General features: G+C 37.8%; 2 protein-coding genes across 2 annotated transcripts; both read left to right on the plus strand.

Moving 5' to 3' along the window:
* The first annotated feature begins 7917 nt into the window (after window positions 1-7917).
* LOC18021093 (transcription factor MYB77) lies at window positions 7918-9059 on the plus strand. Its single transcript, XM_006404004.2, has one exon. It carries the CDS (start codon window positions 7997-7999, stop codon window positions 8897-8899), a length of 903 nt encoding a protein of 300 aa, XP_006404067.1. The 5' UTR covers window positions 7918-7996; the 3' UTR covers window positions 8900-9059.
* Window positions 9060-16221: 7162 nt separating this feature from the next.
* Window positions 16222-19549, plus strand: LOC18021094 (aspartic proteinase CDR1). The gene is made up of 12 exons (XM_024158085.1): window positions 16222-16566; window positions 16663-16783; window positions 16947-17374; window positions 17487-17643; window positions 17739-17821; window positions 17906-18005; window positions 18159-18231; window positions 18333-18509; window positions 18626-18750; window positions 18818-18919; window positions 19003-19100; window positions 19188-19549. Exons 1-12 carry the CDS (start codon window positions 16304-16306, stop codon window positions 19366-19368), a joined length of 1908 nt encoding a protein of 635 aa, XP_024013853.1. The 5' UTR covers window positions 16222-16303; the 3' UTR covers window positions 19369-19549.
* The last annotated feature ends 288 nt before the right edge of the window (window positions 19550-19837 follow it).

Raw genomic sequence — 19837 nt, forward strand, 5'->3', positions numbered from 1 at the left:
CGATGGTGAGCCACCACGCGCGCCGGAGAGGGAGATCGGGAAGTTTTAGTTTGACTGCAAGTTCAGATCTTGAAATCGCAGAGAAGGAGAAGAGGAGAGAGAAAAATTCTTTTTTTTACCGACGAAGCAATTTATCCGAGACTCGATCATGAAATGGCGACAATTTCTTTATGAATGATGACTAAGCAAAACGTATATATATCCACCTACCTTACCTCCACTATCTGTTTATTTCCTTTCTTTCGGCATACTTTTTGATGATGCAAAGCAACTCAAGGGGAAGTTTTCAACAAAATTTAATAACTGTTGTTATTCAACAGTGCGATTCAAGTTTTTTTTGTTGTTCGTGACTATGTCGGACATAAATACATAATCACATCTTGAAGAAGTTTCAGTCTTGTATATATATTCTCATTCATGTTCTTTCTTTCTAGAAACATGTATAAAACAATTTAATTTGCATATATATATATATATATATTGTCTTTGGATATATAATTTAGAAGTGCATCCTATTATGAAACTAGAGTGTACAAGCATGTATAGATTCGATTCCATTTTTGCATATATTAGTAGCTATCAAGAGACTTATTCCGCAGCCCTTTTTCAATAAAATAAAAGAAAAAAGAAATAGTATTTACCTTGGGTAAAATTCTTCCAAAAGCTACAGAAAATGAAAGAAGATCCCTTAATTCTCTTTTCAATTACTTCTTCGTTAAAAAATCTTCCAAACGCTATGAAATGGATTATAGAAGATTTTATTTACCAATGGACAAACTATATATGCATGCATAATGTTCCATTCTCTAGCTACTTCACCCTTTTAACAAGACCTTTTTTCGAAGAAAAAGCCAAACAAAAAAGGTCAAAACAGAAGGATAGAGAAGTGAAGAGTTTTTTCATAAAACTGAATTATCTTTGATAAGTAAAAGTGCAAAACTAAAACTTATCAACGACCCAACGAAGACATTTCAGTCATCTATTTATACGTTGGCCTACCGGTCATTTAAACTCGAGAGAGATCGAAGAATCAAATTCGAACTTGTAGACTGTGCAAAAGGAACAAAGGTGGGACATTTAACATGTTTAACTTCTACACTTGAAGAAAAAACTTAAAGTTTATGTATCCTGTGAAAAACAAATTATTACGCATACAAGATGATATACGAAGTCCTGAATATTTGATCTTGATAAACGTAGAATCACATCAAAGCTATTATATCTGTGTCCTTTATTATACGTTTAGATTGGTGACACAAATTGATATGGAGGTATTAAATGTCAACAAAACATAATAACCTTCCAAAATATGTATCAACAAAGAGACTACAAAGATGTTCAAGTATTCCATCTCTGAGTTTAAATATATAAAAACAACAGTACATATATCCTTACATATTATTAAAAAAAACTAATATCACAAGTTGGAAAATATGTTTTTTGGGCTGAATTTGCGTGTGGCAACGTATTAACGCGTATATTTTTTCTGTGTGATAAGACTAGACAACTATTATTCGTATAAAATTACACAAAACGTTAAACGAATATATAGGGAATTCGGATTTTGTACATTAATTTGAAAGACACAATAAACTCAGTCAACATACATTTGTTTTCCCTCTCCTCTCTAACACACCGACTAATTTACGACCGTATGTTTGTATTATCTTTCTGTTTGTTAAACAGTATTGTTATTTAATATATTGAACGATCTTGTGTTAACGAAACCCTACAGAGAAAAAGTAATTGAAAATTAGAGGAACAAACCCGACAATCGAAGCGTGGATCATAACAACAAAGAGCAAATAATATCATTTATTTTATGGGGTAATTGCTAAAAATATGTCACAATTTGAATCTAAATGCAAAAGTATACCCCAAATTTAACCTATTGCAAAAATAGATCAAATGGGTAGAAAAATTACTATTATCTAAAAAAATGGAGGTCTCTATTACGATTTTAACTTTGCGAAGTCTGCAAATATTAATGAAGTCTGCAGAACAGACTGTAAAAGAAGTCTGCTATATTATTAAATCTTATATTTAAATTTTAAAATTATATAAAAATAATTTAAACTGAAATTTGTTTCTATAAATCAAATGTCAACAAATATGATCTATATAAATTAGAATTTAATAAAATGAATCATTTTAAATCATCTAAGATAAACATCAAAAATGAATAATTTTAAACTAGGGTTGCAAACTTCTTTATAAGTCTGCTAAACAGACTGTAAAAGAAGTCTGCTATATTATTAAATTTAATATTTAAATTTTAAAATTATATAAAAATAATCTAAACTGAAATTTGTTTCTATAAATCAAATGTCAACAAGTATGATCTATATAAATTAGAATTTAATAAAAATGAATTATTTTAAACCATTTAAGATAAACATCAAAAGTGAATAATTCTAATCTAGAGTTACACACTTCAAAAGAAGTCTACTCTATTTTGTAAACCTTATATTTTAATTTTAAAATTATATAAAAATAATTTAAGCTAAATTTTTTTCATAAATCAAATATAAACAATATTGATGTATATAAATTAAAAATTAATATAACTGATTCAAATTAGACCAAAAAAAATAAAAATCTTTATTATAAATTTTAATTTAGGGTTACAGACTAATTTAAGAAGTCTGCATAAATCGTAACCAAATTAAAATTAAAATATCTACATAAACTGAAAATAGTTAACCTAACCGGATATTTTTAACCTATTATATAAACGAAACATATTAATTGTTACCCTAAATTAGAAACCTCGACTCCTTCTCTGTAAAACGGCGCTGCGCTCTCTCAGTCGCTGTAATCCTCTTCCGACCTACTCTCCATTTTGCTGGTTTGCTGTAGTTCATCTCTTCTGTCCCTTTTCATCTTTTTCACCTCTTGTTTTGTTGTTACAGATCTATCTCCTCGCTCATCTTCCCGTTGCTCCTCTCCACGTCGCTCCTCTCCACGTCGCTCCTCTCCACGTCGCTCCTCTCCACGTCGCTCCTCTCCACGTCTCTCCTCTCCCCGTCGCTCCTCTCTCCGTCGTTTCTCTCCCTCGGCTGCAGAGAATCTCCGATGGAAAACTCCATATCTAGATCCATCTTTGTTAACATTGGACTAAGAGAGTTCAACGGATTTCGAGGTATAGGGTTTAGTTGATGATAGTTGATGATCGAGTATCCAGATAATGGCATTATTACCAATACTAGCCAAATTATTGCCTTGTATTGGTTTGAACTTGTCAATCTAACTACAATGATCTGATACTTTTGTGACTGGTTTCTTGTATCTATTTTAGTTTTAATCCTTGAACATTGTAGCACAGTTTTATCATTTTGTTTCTCTTTTCTATTTGCTTACAACTGTTAATACCCTGAAATCAGTTTTCTTGATGCGTGGATTTTGTGCTTGTAATATGTGTTGGATTAACAGAGCCACTCCAGCTCCATCGTCAAAGCTGCTATCTATTTGGACGTGAGAGAAGAATCGCAGACATTCCTACTGATCACCCATCTTGCAGCAAGCAGCATGCTGTGATTCAGTACAGGTAAATATTATGACCATGGATCTAACGAGAAGAGGGGCTTTAGGTTAATATTAATGTCACGGTGATTGTCTCTGTCTCAGGGAAGTGGAAAAGGAGAAACCAGATGGTATGATGGGGAAGGAAGTGAGGTAAAAATCTGTTTGCTTTTTCACTTTGCTTTAAATTTTGCAAGTTTTTTGGGTTTAAGATAAAACCTAATTTCCCTTAATGTCACCTTGCAGGCCTTACATTATGGATCTTGGCTGTACCAATAAGACTTACATCAATGTGAGTGCTGAATTGCATCCTTTCTTTATTGTTTCTATATAATGGTTTAGATCAAACGTTTCTCATGAACTTTTTTTGTTTTTTGCTTTTTCTCAGGAAAGTCCTATTGAACCAGAGCTTTACTAGTATGAGCTTTTCGAGAAAGATACCATCAAGTTTGGTAACAGCAGGTATGCTGGTTAAGAACATTGCAGTTTTTTTTCTTTTTTCATTATGAATTACTATCGTGCCTATTCTCGTTTTGATCAATCTTTGCTTGTTTGTGTCCATTGTTTTGGTTAACACAGTGTTGCCTCCTGGCATCTGCTTTCACGTTTTATGGCAGTGTCTTGACATATTTTGTTCTTTTGGTTGCAGCCGTGAGTACATACTATTGCACGAGAATTTTGCTTAGTGAATGAAATCAGAGACACGCAGCAAGGAGAGCGCTTATCTTAGGGATTTAAGAGATAGTTTTAGCAGCTTCGTTTCTGCTTTTCTCGAAACTGATTTCTACTGTGCTGGTGACAATCTCGATATTATGTTAATAACATTTAGAAAGCTTATGCTTACTTAGACATATCTTCCGATCTAATGTTGAATTTACGAGAGATTTTAATTTCTATTTTTGGTTTTGTAAAGTGACCCTTTGCTAAGAGAAAAAGGTTGGCTTTTGGGTAATGAGATCAATCTGTACTTTATTGAAGCTACTTGAGGCATTGGACCAATCCGTGGGTTGTAAACATGTCAGAAGAAGCAATGTACAAAAGCATGGTTTTACATCGAAGTGTTTGAAGTCATTTAATGTAGTATCAGTTTTAAATCCTAAACCCTAAACTTTTACTACATTAAATGACTTCAAAAGCAAAAGTTTGACTTTTAGAGCAGACTTCTAAACTAATGAGTAAAGAAGTCTGCTATAGTAGAGAAGTCTGCTTATGAAGTCTACTCTACAAAAGAAGTCTACTTGAGGTTATTTTTGCAATTGACCAAAATATTGACTTTCGAAGCAGACTTCTTTTGACCACTTTAGAAGTCTGCTTGTAGGTCAGATTTGCATTTGACTGAATCTTAATTAATTTAATAGCAGATTTCTTTAGAAGTCTGCTATTTATTTATTTTTTGGTAGCAGACTTCTTTTTTTTAGTCTGCTATAAAAGTCAAAAGTGGTCAAAATCTTGGTCAATTGCAAAAATAACCTTTCGAGTCAAACTACGAAATAGCAGACAGAAGTCTGCTATAAAAGTCAAAGATCGACAATTTTTTTGGTCAAATGCAAAACTAACCTTTTCTTCTCGCAGACTGCAAAAGAAGTCTACATGATTTTTTTTTGTTTACAAAGGACAATTCGCAGACTTGTAATATGAAAAAAGTCAATTGCAAATCTAACATTTGCGTTGACTAGCAGGCTGAAAAAAAGTCTGCTTTCGTGAAACAGAGCTAAATGTTAAAGAAAATGAAGTAGATGTTTACCTACTTCCAATTTAAACTCGATTAACTTTGACATACATCCAGAATTTTGTATAGCACCGATAGCAAACTAGCTAAGTCATTGTTATGCAAGAATCTCCAAAAAATAGATGATTTATGAAATTGAAAATTATGAAAAAGAGCATGAAAGAGTTTTTTAGATGAAATTGGAGAGAAATTTGTAGGTAAAATGAAGTTATAAGCGACACAATAAGCATTTAGAGCTTCAAAATTGGTTGGGCAAACATTTAAGGCTTCAAAATTGGTTGGTTATGGTGGTTGGCAAAATTGAAGAAGATGGTATTTTCGTAAATAAGTGATATATTTTAGGATGGTTGTGTATTTTTGGTATTTTTCAAAAAAAAAAAAATTGAAAACATAATGACATTTTCGTGAATATATGTGGTTGTGAGGAGATAGTAGGAAGAAAATGGCATTTGTTGAAGAGTGAGAAAAAAAAAGTTATTTTTACATTTGACTTCAAATTGTAAGTCATATATGCAAGTACCATTTATTTATTAATGAGGTCTCGCAATATATTTTATTCGCATCGTGCACCGTCTTGTTCCTTTTGACAACAACCTATTACCAATATTTTAATTACAAATTTTCAATACACAACAGAATATTGGAATAATTCTACATCTCAGATATATATGTTCACGTGCATATTTCAAATCTAACTAGGTGTACAGCTAAAGTATGGGTCAATTATTTATAATGACCCAATAATATGTTTCGTAAGATATCAAACGTTTTTAGTTTATTTCTCTGTTTATATATCGATTATTAGAGGGTATTATTAAGAAAGGACAAACCATTAAGAAAATTTTGGTTAGTGGTTACTAAACTTAAGAGCCGAAAAAGATAACTGAAAAGACATTATGAAAATAAAATGTACATAATATAAAACAAGTAAATGCTATGAAAACAACTTTGTCCCGTAATTAACTTTCTCGTACGATTAAAATTCAACATCATGGATCTAAAAGTATATTACCACACTATATATATACAAGAATATTAGAGGATAATCGATGTTCTTTAATCTGCATAAGTTTAGGAAAATATCAAACAGTAGTTTTGTTAGGTTCATGTAATGTATCAAGTTTTATTTTTATTTGTTTTTTTTTGGGAATTCAATTATTCGATCATAAATGGTTAAAAATCCGTCCATGATTGACATCAAATCGTTTTGATTGTTTCTAACTAATTTGACATAAATTAAAAACGGAAAATATATTATAAAAAATAATAAATAAATAGTTGTGAAACCTTCGAGGAAGGTTGGGGGGAAGGTGCAAATGACGTTGAGGACTAAAGTGCGTTACTAACGTTAGAGACCGTTACACACATTTTCATAAGAGTCCAAAACTGGCACGTGGCAGTTTGCTCAATGGACGACAGTTAGTTGTTTGTTGAGGATTACAGCCTGGATTTTTGTTTCTCTAATTTTTTATTTTGAATCATAAGCAAGAAATTTTTTTTGGGAAGTGATGATTTCACATTCCAATTGGCCAACTCCCTTTGTCGTTTTTCGCCATGTCATCAAATTTCATTTTACTTTAAAAAAAATTTCCGACCACTCACTTTTATCTTTTGTGGCCGTTTCTTTGTAACAAGTTTATGAAACAGAATATAAATTCGAATTATGAAATTATCAGTATATTGTAAACCTTTTTAATTGACATCATATGTACATTTCTTTCGCTGACTAAACTCATTGCACCCAGCCTTTTTAAAAACAAAAACAGAAACTGTTTTCATGAAAAACTGACAAAAGAATTTCGTGTTTGTTATATCCCAAAATTGTAGCATTAAGCTATTCACAATTTTAATTTTTCCAGTTAAAAAGATAAACTAGAAGAAATAAGAGAAGCTCAATATTAAATCCATGATTCAAGATAGTTACAGAAATTGTTTTAGCCAGTCTAACTAGTTTTCTAAAAATTAGTTAATATTTGATAACTACTAATTAAAAACAAGAAACTGTAATCACAATTTTGGGTTGCGTTTACTCTGGCATTATTATTGCCTGGTCCATTATATGTATCAAAAACTGCAACTACTTTAAACTTATGTAATTTCAAAAAAACAAAATTCAAAATAGGCGTTTTGTATCTTCAAAAAGAAAAAATACTCCATATTTATTTTTTGTTAAAAAGTAAAAGAAAAGGTATACTGGTATAACCTAACCGTTATCATCTTTATTTTTCAGATATTTTAAATTTTATTTATTTTCAAAAAAATTAAAACCACTTTCTACAAATTTTCACCTCAGATTGTGCGAATAATATCAGAGCTTTCCTTGTAGGTTTCCGTGATTTTGTCGCTTTAACTTCCCACAATAACCTACGCGCTTATCACGCGCGTGAGCTCACTTCTCTTTTGCTTTACACCCTCGACTGTATCACACGCCCCCATCGTACGATCACGTAACAGAAAAAAGAGAGCTTAGACACATAGACGCATCGAGATCATGACACGTGTTCACCTACAGCTGTATCCCAAAACTTTCAAAACCGCTTGCGTGGAAGAAGCGGTGCCCATGGGGCCATGACTTTCTCCACCGTCTCTACCGGTTACCGGTTACTTTTCCTCAATCTCTCTTTCTTTGTATAAATACCTTTTTTTCCTCTCTTCAGTTTCTCGACCTTCTTCTTCCTCCTCCTCCTCCTTCAGCAACAAAAACTAATTCGAAAAAAACTCTCTTAAAAGATCCGATTCGATTCAATGGCGGATCGGGTTAAAGGTCCGTGGAGCCAAGAGGAAGACGAACAGCTAAGGAAGATGGTGGAGAAATACGGACCGAGGAACTGGTCGGCGATTAGCAAATCGATTCCTGGTCGATCTGGTAAATCGTGTCGATTACGTTGGTGTAATCAGTTATCTCCGGAGGTGGAGCACCGTCCGTTCTCGCCGGAGGAAGACGAGACGATCGTCTCCGCTCGAGCCAAGTTCGGTAACAAATGGGCGACAATCGCTCGTCTTCTCAACGGCCGTACGGACAACGCCGTGAAAAACCACTGGAACTCGACGCTCAAGCGGAAATGCGGCGGCGGAGGTGGAGATGTTAGCTTCGCGACGGCGACGACGACGGAGGAGGATCAGGATCGGCCGAAGAAGAGGAGATCCGTGAGCTCTGAGTCTGCTCCACCGGTGGACACTGGATTGTATATGAGCCCGGAGAGTCCCGCCGGGATTGACGTCAGTGACTCAAGCACGATTCCATCTCCTCGGTCTCCGGTTGCTGCTCAGCTTTTCAAGCCAATGCCGGTGACCGGCGGATTCACGGTCTCGCCGGTAGAAATGTCTTCGTCTTCGGAGGATCCGGCAACTTCGTTGAGCCTGTCACTGTCACTGCCTGGATCTGACGCTAGTCAGGAGTCGAAGAACACGAGTTCGAGCCACAGCAATTTGCTGTTTCCGCGATTTGAGAGTCAAATGAAAATCGATGTAGAGAGGAGAGGAGAAGCAGTGGTGGTCGGACGAAGAGCTGAGTTTATGACGGTGGTGCAGGAGATGATAAAGGCGGAAGTGAGGAGTTACATGACGGAGATGCAGAAAAATAGCGGCGGCGGTGGATTCGTCGTCGGAGGTTTCAGGGATAGTGGAATAACACCCAAGGTTGAGTAGTTTGGGAATGTGAGAGAGTTTAGGAAATCAAATCGGTTTGGCAATTTGAAAGAGCAATTCATTTTTGGGTTGTGGTGAAATCAAAAAAAAAAAAGAAGAAAAAAAATGTACAGAGGAATTAAATTAAGTAATAAAAACTTCGATGGAATAATCTTAAAATCAAATTTAGAGGATCTCTTTGTTTTGATGATCATCGATTTAAAATTTGAAGTGAGTGGAGTTTATGATATGGAACCAAAACCTATGACCAGTAAAGCTCAAAACGAGAATGTGTTCTTGGATTTTATGGACTTAACCCGTGATTAGTGAGACCTTTAATTGTGACATAGCCTGCGACATAGATACTGCCGAAATCAATAAAAAAGTAGGATAACAAGAAATGTTCTACATATTCTCTAGAAGTATTTCTATAGGTTGTTAAAGAATTTCATGATTATATAAATCCTCATGTAAGAATACTGAAACCCTTCTATATTCTGTAGGAATCGTTCAACACCTTGTACATTTTTTTACCACATTCCACAGTCGATACTCGATCGGGCTTAAACCGTCACTGAAGCAACATAGCCTGCGACATATGTATATAAGACGAGGTAGATAATAATTTATATAGATCTAGAAGAAATTCTGTAGGTTGTCAATAAATACGAGGATAAACCTGAAAAAAAAATACTATTACTGTTATAACACATATCATATATGGACTCTTATACCGGCCCATTAGGCCCATCAGGGCATTGTACTTAACATAGATTCCCTATGTACTCTATATATACATTCCAGTGATTAATAAAGTTTCTAAGTTTTCACAACACGTTATCAGCACGATAAGACTCTCTGAGCGAAAAACCCTAATAAATCCGGCCACCACCAAAACCCTAAAAGTAAGTCGAAACTTAAAAGACGCATATCTTCCAAACCGTGAGGAACCAGAAGACGATCTACATATCAAATCGAAGCCCTCGACGAGACGAATCTACTGGTGAAAACCGTTTGTCGATCCAACGTCGGACGCGCCCTCACGCACACTTACAGTACACGACGATCAACCGAAAAAAAAAAAACCAGATCCGAGTTTTTCCTTCTTCAACCAGCAGCTTCTCCAGTTTTGGTGATCAATCCTTGAAATTTGTAGCGGCTAACTGAGGTCTATTAGCTCCCAGTTTCATTAGCCTGTCAGAAATCCAAAGGTGGAAAAGGTATCTTCTAAAACAGAAAGCCATAGAACCTGTTGTTTAAACACTTCAAAACCCTATAAAAAAAAAAAAAAAAATCGATCTCTAATTGATTGAAAGTGTTTGATACTCTGATGATTGATTGATAACTTGTTGATTGATTGTTTAAATTACAAGTTTATGCATGTTCAAAGGTTTTAAACTCGTTTTATAAAACCCTAATCTACAAAAACCTAACAACCGTTTTTGGCCATGTTTATGGCATAAACCTATTCGATTTTCTTCATGTTTAATAAGCTTGTTGCAGCTTATTTGATTGTTGATTCTCTTGCTTGAAACACTTGATTGAATAAACTAAGAAAATCAACCCTAAATCCTAAGCTTGATTCACGATTTTGTAATCTTCAAAATCGTAAGTCATAATGCTTAAACCCTAGTCCTTTTCACGTGATTTCTTTGTTGTCCTTGTGAAATTATTAAAACCATCGACCACAGATCCTATAGATCTCGAAATCACATCCAAAATATGTTTTCCAAACCGTTAAAACCCTAGATAAAACCCTAATCATATTCGGCTCCCCTAGGGTTCCTCCTAAACCGCCTAAAACCGGCTAAACCTGGTTCTCATTAACCGAAATTAAATCACAGCTATTAAACCGACATCATGTTCGGGGTAACTAAAACCATACCCTTTAAAATTTACTATTTCCGAGAAAGTTCCCTCTAATAGAAAGTTTCCTCATATAAAAACTTTCCTCATATAGAAATTTTCCCGACATAGAAACTTTCCTCATTTAGAAAATTACCCAAATTAGAAACTTTCCAAATTTAGAAACTTTCCTAAAATAGAAATATTCTCAAAATAGAAAGTTTCATCATCAGCATTCAAAATTTTCTCAAAACAATCCCTAACAAAATCAATCTCATGTTTCAGATGTCAAACATTCAGAAATGTGAATTCGAGGCCCTTCACGTCTCCGGGGATAACTACCTCGAGTGGGCCCTAGACATGCGCTTGTTCCTCGCATCGAAAGAACTCGATGCGTGTATTACCGACGGTAACACCGCATCCCGTAAGGGACAGTCTCAGGCGATATGTCACATACGCCATCATCTGGCCCCGAGCCTTAAGCAGCAATATCTCACTCTTGAGAATCCACTTGAATTGTGGCAAGCGCTGAAAAAGCGATATGACCATCAGAAAATGGTCCAGTTGCCTCAGGCAGATTTCGACTGGAAGAACCTTCGGTTCCAGGACTACAAATCCGTAGATGATTACAACAACGAACTCTTTCGTATTGTTGCCATCCGGAAACTCTGTGGCGAGGATGTGACAGATAATGATCTCCTCGAGAAAACATTATCCACATTCAGCACAGAGAATGTTGTGCTCCAACAACAATACCGTGCAATAAAACACACATTGTACGAAGACTTGTTGTCCTGTCTTCTCCTCGCTGAGAAGAATAACCAGCTGCTTATGAGGAACAGCGCTATGAGGCCCCCGGGATCGGCTCCTGTCCCAGCTTCTCGTCAAGAGTCCTACCATGTTCAACCCGATAGATCCTCAGATCACCGCCGTGGACGTGGTAATGGACGTGGTAATGGCCGAGGACATGGACGTGGAAGACGTGGACGCGGACATGGTCGCGGCAACCGACCTAACCTCAGTTATGGTCCTGGTCGTGGTCGAGGCATCACCAAGCCGACCCGCCACACCAACCCCGATCACTCTGCTTGTACCAGATGTGGGATGTTCAACCACCCAACAAAGCAATGTCGCACCCCCAAGATCCACTGCGATCTATACCAGAAGTACGGAAAAGCTCCTGCTGAAGCCAACATGACTCAGCCAGTCGATGCTGCTAACCTGGAAGGTGACGACCTCCTTGATGATGAGAACACCACAAACGAGCAGACCGACCCCATGGACTATGAAACAGCTGATCTCCTCGATTAATTCAATCATCTGAAACTCTGATACAATTTGATTTTGTTCTTTATTTTTTTTCATTTTGGGATTTGTTTCATTTTTTTTTTCCATTTGCCTTTATTCTCAGACACTGCTTTACTTTATGATTTATCACATTTTCTGAATTCCTCAATATGATTTAGCACCATCGCGGGTCCCTCAAACCTTATCGAAGGATATGGCCATGCCTATGTGTTGCTATCAAATGACACACAACTTGAAATACCAGATGCTCTATATTCTCCTAGTTCGAAGAGAAATCTTCTGAGCTTCAAGGATATAAGACAGAATGGTTTCCACATAGAAATCCAAGGTCAAGGGAACAAAGAATCCCTCCTAGTCACTAAAACCGTAGACGGCCATAAACAAATCCTCGAAACCATACCCGCGCTCTCTACTGGACTTTACCATGCTAAAGTCAGTATGATTGAAGCTAATACCACTCTCAAAGCCCGGTTTACTGATTATACTATTTGGCACGACCGGCTCGGTCATCCCGGTGCAAATATGATGCGTAAACTAATTCAAAACTCTCAAGGGCATACCCTCAAAGAAAACCGAGCTTATCCTCAACACCTCATGTGCACAGCTTGTTCTCAAGGCAAATTGATCACTCGGCCTTCACCAGTTAAAATCTCTAAACAAACACTTCATTTCCTAGAAAGAATCCAGGGCGATATCTGTGGACCTATACATCCATCTTCCGGACCATTCCGGTACTTCATGGTCCTTATAGACGCATCGACCCGTTGGTCATATGTTTGTCTCTTGTCCTCTCGGAACCAAGCCTTCGCTAGGTTCTTGGCCCAAATCATAAAATTACGGGCCCATTTCCCTGACTTCCCACTAAAGACTATCCGCCTTGACAATGCTGGTGAATTTACCTCACAAGCGTTTAATGACTACTGTATGGCCATGGGGGTAACCGTGGAACATCCTGTAGCACATGTCCATACTCAAAATGGATTGGCTGAATCATTCATTAAACGCATTCAATGGATAGCCCGACCATTACTCATGAGATCAACGCTCCCGGCCTCAGCATGGGGACATGCAGTATTACATGCTGCTGAACTCATACGCATCCGACCATCTAGTGAACACAAATATTCCCCATCCCAACTACTCTCGGGTCATGAGCCAGACATCTCCCATCTCAAAACATTTGGGTGTTCAGTATATGTACCCATTGCTCCACCACATCGAACCAAAATGGGACCTCAAAGAAGGATGGGAATATATGTTGGTTTTAACTCTCCCACCATCATAAGATATCTCGAGCCAACCACTGGAGATCTCTTCAAGGCCAGATATGCGGATTGCCAATTCGATGAATCGGTATATCCCTCTTTAGGTGGTGAGACAAACAAGCTGGTCAAAGATCTTTCATGGAATCAAACATCATTAAATTGGCAAGATCCTCGGACTCTAGAATGTGATTCAGAGATCCAAAAGATTATTCATTATCAAAAGCTAGCTAATCAATTGCCAGATTCCTTTGCTGACCCGACCAAAGTAACCAAATCGTACATCCCAGCTTGTAATGCACCAGTACGAATAGCTGTCCCAACGGGACAGACCCAAGTTGCTACAGAGTCTGCACCACGTCTCAAACGGGGCAGACCTCTCGGTTCCAAAGATAAGAATCCCCGGAAATCAAAGAAAGGTGCAATAACCGAAACCGGGATTCCTGCAATATCAGACATAGCCGCGGCTGAGACTCAATCTAATGAACCCTCAATGGAAGTTCGGGACGCCGAATCTCCAGGTTCAGAAGATAACAATGAGATCTCCATCAATTACAATATGTCCGGAATACAATAGAATCGAAAAGAAGTCGACTTAAATGCACTCTTTGCATACAAAGTAGCACTTGATGTTGCGCTCACGCAAGAGGATCTAGAACCCACGTCAATAACACAGTGTACACATCGAACAGATTGGCTAAAATGGAAAGAAGCCATAAACGTGGAGTTAAAGAGTCTCAAACTCAAAAACGTGTTCGGTCCGATCATCCGGACCCCATCACACATCAAGCCAGTGGGCCACAAATGGGTCTTTGTGCGCAAAAGGAACGAACTCGGTGAAGTCGTCCGATACAAAGCACGGCTTGTAGCACAAGGATTCTCACAGAGACCCGGAATCGATTATGAGGAGACTTATTCTCCAGTGGTGGATGCAACAACATTCCGATTCCTCATAAGTCTGGCCATAAGAGAAAATCTTGATCTGCGGTTAATGGATATTGTAACCGCATATCTCTATGGGCCCCTGGACAACGAAATATATATGAGACTCCCAGATGGCATTGAACTAAAAGACAAAAATGCATCTCGAGATCAATACTGCATCAGGCTGAACAAATCCTTGTATGGACTGAAACAAAGTGGGCGTATGTGGTACAACCGCCTCAGCGATTACCTCATCAAAGAAGGCTACAAAAATGACCCCATCAGTCCATGCATCTTCATCAAGAAGTACTCAAACAAAGGATTTGTAATCATAGCAGTATACGTGGATGATCTAAACATCCTCGGAACATCTGGTGAGATCTCCCAAACAGTCGACTGCTTAAAAACAGAATTCGAAATGAAAGACCTAGGCAAAACAAAATACTGTTTGGGATTACAACTTGAGTACATCAAAGGAGGAATCCTTGTGCATCAATCGGCTTATATCGAAAAGGTACTCAAGCGATTTAATATGGACCAAGCTCACCCATTGCCCAGCCCAATGGTAGTTAGAAGCTTAAGTGATGACCCTCTTGGTCCCAAAAAGGATGATGAAGAAATCCTTGGTCCTGAAAAGCCATACCTCAGTGTTGTAGGAGCGTTAATGTACCTGGCTAGTCACACTAGACCAGACATATGTTTCGCCGTGAACCTCCTCGCTCGATATAGTTCATCTCCAACTCAGAGGCACTGGAACGGTATAAAACATCTCCTAAGATACCTTCGAGGTACTCAAGACTTAGGACTCTTCTATACTAACCAAAATAAAGATGGGTTAGTCGGCTTCGCCGATGCAGGATATCTATCAGATCCGCACACTGCCAAGTCTCAAACTGGCTACGTTTTTACGCATGGAGGAACAGCCATCTCTTGGAGATCAATGAAGCAGACACTCACTGCCACTTCATCAAACCATGCTGAAATCCTAGCCATTCATGAGGCTAGTAGGGAATGCGTCTGGCTGCGCTCCATGACTCAGCACATCCGCAGAGATTGTGGTATGGACGAAGACACACAGCCCACGGTGATGTATGAAGACAACGCGGCATGCATAGCTCAGCTCAAGGAAGGATATATCAAAGGAGATCGGACGAAGCACATTCTACCGAAGTTCTTCTCAACCTCAGACTGGCAGAAGGACGGCACTCTCAGCGTTCAGCAGGTCCGATCCAGTGAGAATTCAGCTGACCTCTTCACCAAATCATTGCCTACTTCAACACACCGGAAGCTCGTCAAACAGATAGGAATGTATAGACTTAGAGATCTGCAGTGATGCTACAATCAGGGGGAGTAATGCGTGTTGTACTCTTTTTCCTTCATCATGGTTTTGTCCCACTGGGTTTTTCCTGGTAAGGTTTTAATGAGGCAACATTCCTCAGCGCATTATCGAGATCCCGATTGAGTAGCTGACCCGGTTCACTCGTCCAAGGGGGAGTGTTATAACACATATCATATATGGACTCTTATACCGGCCCATTAGGCCCATCAAGGCATTGTACTTAACCTAGATTCCCTATGTACTCTATATATACATTCCAGTGATTAATAAAGTTTCTAAGTTTTCACAATAATTACTTATTAGATTATTGAAATTCCATTTAACATGAAGAAAAAGTTGAACTGTGGTACTTTGGAGCTCAAAACTTGATGTCTTCAATTAGATTTTTTACTGAGATATATTTCGAAAATCCTTGCAATGTCTTGACTGTACCTGACAATAGCCTTCAAAACAAACCGTATCAAAATATCAGAGTTTGCAAGTTCAAACTTCAAAGTGTTTTTCTCAAGTTAAAAAGAGAGCAGGCTTATAAACACAAAACAATGTCGTTTTGGTTTTACAAGGCCTCCCTCGTTGCTGGCCTGCTGGGTTTTTGTCTCAAAAGCAAAAGCAAAAGCGGCTTATGGTTCCGTAAGATCTAACATTTGACTTTTTCCCCTCTTGACTCCTCTCTCTCTCTCGGCCTTTTATTCCCCTCGCATTTTCTCCGGCGATACGCTCACATCGGAGAATCCTGCCGGCGATTAGATGGCGGTGGCGTCGATCTCCGCGACGCTCTCATTCCTAATTTATTTCTCTCTTCCCTGTTCAAATGCGGCTTCTGGTGAAAACATCCTCCACCAATCTCTTCCCGGCGCTAGATCACCTCGTCCCATGGTGTTCCCTCTGTTTCTCTCTCAAGCCAATTCGACGAGATCCGTGTCTATTCACCATCGGAAACTCCACAATACCGACTCAAAATCACTGCCTCACTCTCGCATGAGACTCTACGACGATCTTCTTCTCAACGGGTAAACGATCTTCTTCTTTCGACGCGGGTTCGTTATTCCTTTTTCAACATATTCCGATTCTGATCCGGTGTAGAATTTTTCTTAATCAATCTGTAGGTATTATACGACGCGGCTTTGGATTGGTACGCCACCACAGATGTTTGCTCTTATAGTGGATTCTGGAAGTACTGTTACTTATGTTCCTTGTTCTGACTGTGAACAGTGTGGCAAACACCAGGTAATGCTCAAACTGTGCCCAATCTGAAAACCCTTTTCGTATGTAATCATCACTGCCATAAAAATCTTCCCTTTTTGAAATCTTGATTGTGAAAGAACGAGGCTAGTAGTATGTAAGTTGGAGAGTCGTTTCTGATGTGTGGCTTGTTGTTTATGATAACCAGGACCCAAAATTTCAGCCGGAAATGTCTAGCACCTATCAGCCTGTGAAGTGTAACATGGATTGTAACTGTGATGATGATAAGGAACAATGTGTTTACGAGAGAGAGTATGCTGAACACAGCAGTAGCAAAGGTGTGCTTGGTGAAGATCTAATATCGTTTGGCAATGAAAGCCAGCTAACACCTCAGCGAGCTGTTTTCGGCTGTGAGACCGTGGAAACCGGTGATCTCTACAGTCAACGCGCTGATGGCATTATTGGATTAGGCCAGGGTGATCTCAGTCTTGTGGATCAGTTGGTGGATAAAGGTTTGATAAGCAACTCTTTTGGTTTGTGTTATGGAGGGATGGATATTGGTGGAGGCTCGATGGTTCTTGGGGGTTTCACTTACCCAGCTGATATGGTATTCACTGACTCGGACCCTGATCGTAGGTATGTTCCCAAGGACTGGTTCTGGTCTGATTGGGGAATGGATTTTGTGTAATCCTAACGGATACGTTTAATACCCTTTCACACATTTACTCTAGTTTCGGGATGGCGACAGTCCATATTACAATATAGATTTGACGGGGATACGCGTTGCTGGGAAGCAGTTGTCACTGAACTCGAGAGTCTTTGACGGAGAACATGGCGCTGTTTTAGACAGTGGTACAACTTATGCTTATCTCCCAGACGCAGCATTTGCAGCATTTGAGGAAGCTGTAAGGCTCTTGTTTTTTGGTCTATATTTTACCTTCATAACGGTCTGTTAGTTTCCGGTTTTCTTACATTGGGATCTTATCTTGTTGTGTTGTAGGTTATGAAAGAAGTTTCCCCATTAAAGCAGATTGATGGCCCTGATCCAAATTTTAAAGATACTTGCTTTCATGTTGCTCCAAGGTATTATGTCTTTTGAAGCTTGTGATTTATTTCAAAAATTTTCAATCAAGTGAAGTTACTGACTTGGATTGGGTTATGCTCAAGTAACGATGTCTCAGGACTTTCAAAAATATTCCCATCAGTCGAGATGATGTTCAAGAGTGGGCAATCATGGCTCTTGTCCCCTGAAAATTACTTGTTCCGAGTAAGTTTAACCTTTAATGAAGCTCCATTTTCTCTTGTTAGCTACTACTAGAGTAAGCAACATTATTCTGCAGTATTTATCAGTCTGTTTGTGTCTAGTGTTCGTTTAGCCACAAAGTAGTATCTGATGTGATTACTTTTTGTTCAATAAAAGCATTCCAAGGTGCACGGCGCATATTGTCTTGGTGTATTCCCAAATGGAAAAGATCATACAACTCTTTTAGGAGGTGAATAGAAGAAATCCAGTTTTCTGTTTTTGTTATCATTTGGCTACTTTCATTTTGTATGCCAAACGATTTATTGGTAACGAATGGTTTATTATTATCAGGAATTGTGGTTCGCAACACACTTGTTGTGTATGATCGTGAGAATTCTAAGGTCGGATTCTGGAGAACCAATTGTTCAGAGTTATCGGATAGGCTTCATATAGACGGTGCACCACCACCTGCCATTTTACCTTCAAATGATTCAAAACCATCTCTCAATACATCAAGCAATCTCCCAGGTTAGTGACAGCTGTAGATTTCATGTAAACTATGTTTTCCAAGAAAATGCAAATAAATAAGAACCTATTTTCATGTCTCCTGATGTTCTGCGCGTGGTATGTACATATTTCCTCAGGGGAGAGTCAATTTGGTCAAATAAACCTTGATATTCAACTAACAGTCAATACGTCATATCTGAAACCTCGCATTGAAGAGCTCTCCAATTTGTTCTCGAAGGAGCTCGATGTCAAATCTTCACAGGTGAGCCAAATTTGATAAACACACAATAAATACTGTTTTTGCTAATATTGAGTAATATCCCTCACAGGTTTCTTTATCGAATCTCACCTCCAAAGGAAACAACTCTCTCATCAGAATAGTTCTTGTCCCTACTGAAACTTCTAATTTGTTTTCAAATGAGACAGCTACGGTATTTGATTCTACAGTAAACTTCTCCTTTACATTGCTCGAGTTTTAACCTCTTACTTAAATTTTCCATTATGCGTCTTGTAGAGTATAGTTTCTCGGTTTACCAATCATCAAATCCAGCTGCCTGACATATTCGGAAACTATGAGCTTGTTAATTACAGTCTCGAGCCTCAAAGAAAACGGTACGTACGCCATTCATTCTTAACCACCAACTAGATTGTCACTCCATTTGTCTCAAAAGAAAAGTTTTGTTTTTCTTTTGGTTTTAGGACAAGGTGGCAGATGAAGAACATCATTGTCGTGACAGCAATTGGGAGCATCAGTGTAATTGTTGGGTTATTAGCTTATGGAGTTTGGTCTATGTGGAAACGCAAACAAACATCGAATCCATATAAACCTGTCGATGATGAAGCTACCATAGTCGCGGAGCAAGAACTGCAACCTATATAAACATCTAGTAGTAAATAAAGTCACCTTATGTTTTATCTTTATTGGTTAGTAAATAATGCCTCTTATTTTTTATGAAACTTTTATATGCTTTTTCATTAGTTTTTACCCATGTTGTTTTTTATTTTTCTGTCTCATCAATCATAATATAGTCATTTGTAAAAGATCATATAGTGCATGAACAATCCAGGTTTGAGTTATTTGCAATTCAAACATGTTCGAGTTATTTGCAATTCTTTTCATGTTTACCAGAATTTTTAAAAGTAAATTACTGAAATCTATTGGATATTGCAATTCACATGTGTACTAAATTAGAAGTTAGAAACAAACAAAATTTGAGTTATTTAGCCTGTGTGACAATGCATACAAAATTTGAGTTATATTTGTGTCATTTTTGTTTGCATTTGTTTTAGTATTTAGTGGTATAGGAAATAGTTAAAATGCATACAAAAAAAGTTAACCCATTTAATAT

This window comes from Eutrema salsugineum, unplaced genomic scaffold (assembly GCF_000478725.1).
Source record: "Eutrema salsugineum unplaced genomic scaffold, Eutsalg1_0 scaffold_16, whole genome shotgun sequence".
NCBI classification, from domain to species: Eukaryota; Viridiplantae; Streptophyta; class Magnoliopsida; order Brassicales; family Brassicaceae; genus Eutrema; species Eutrema salsugineum.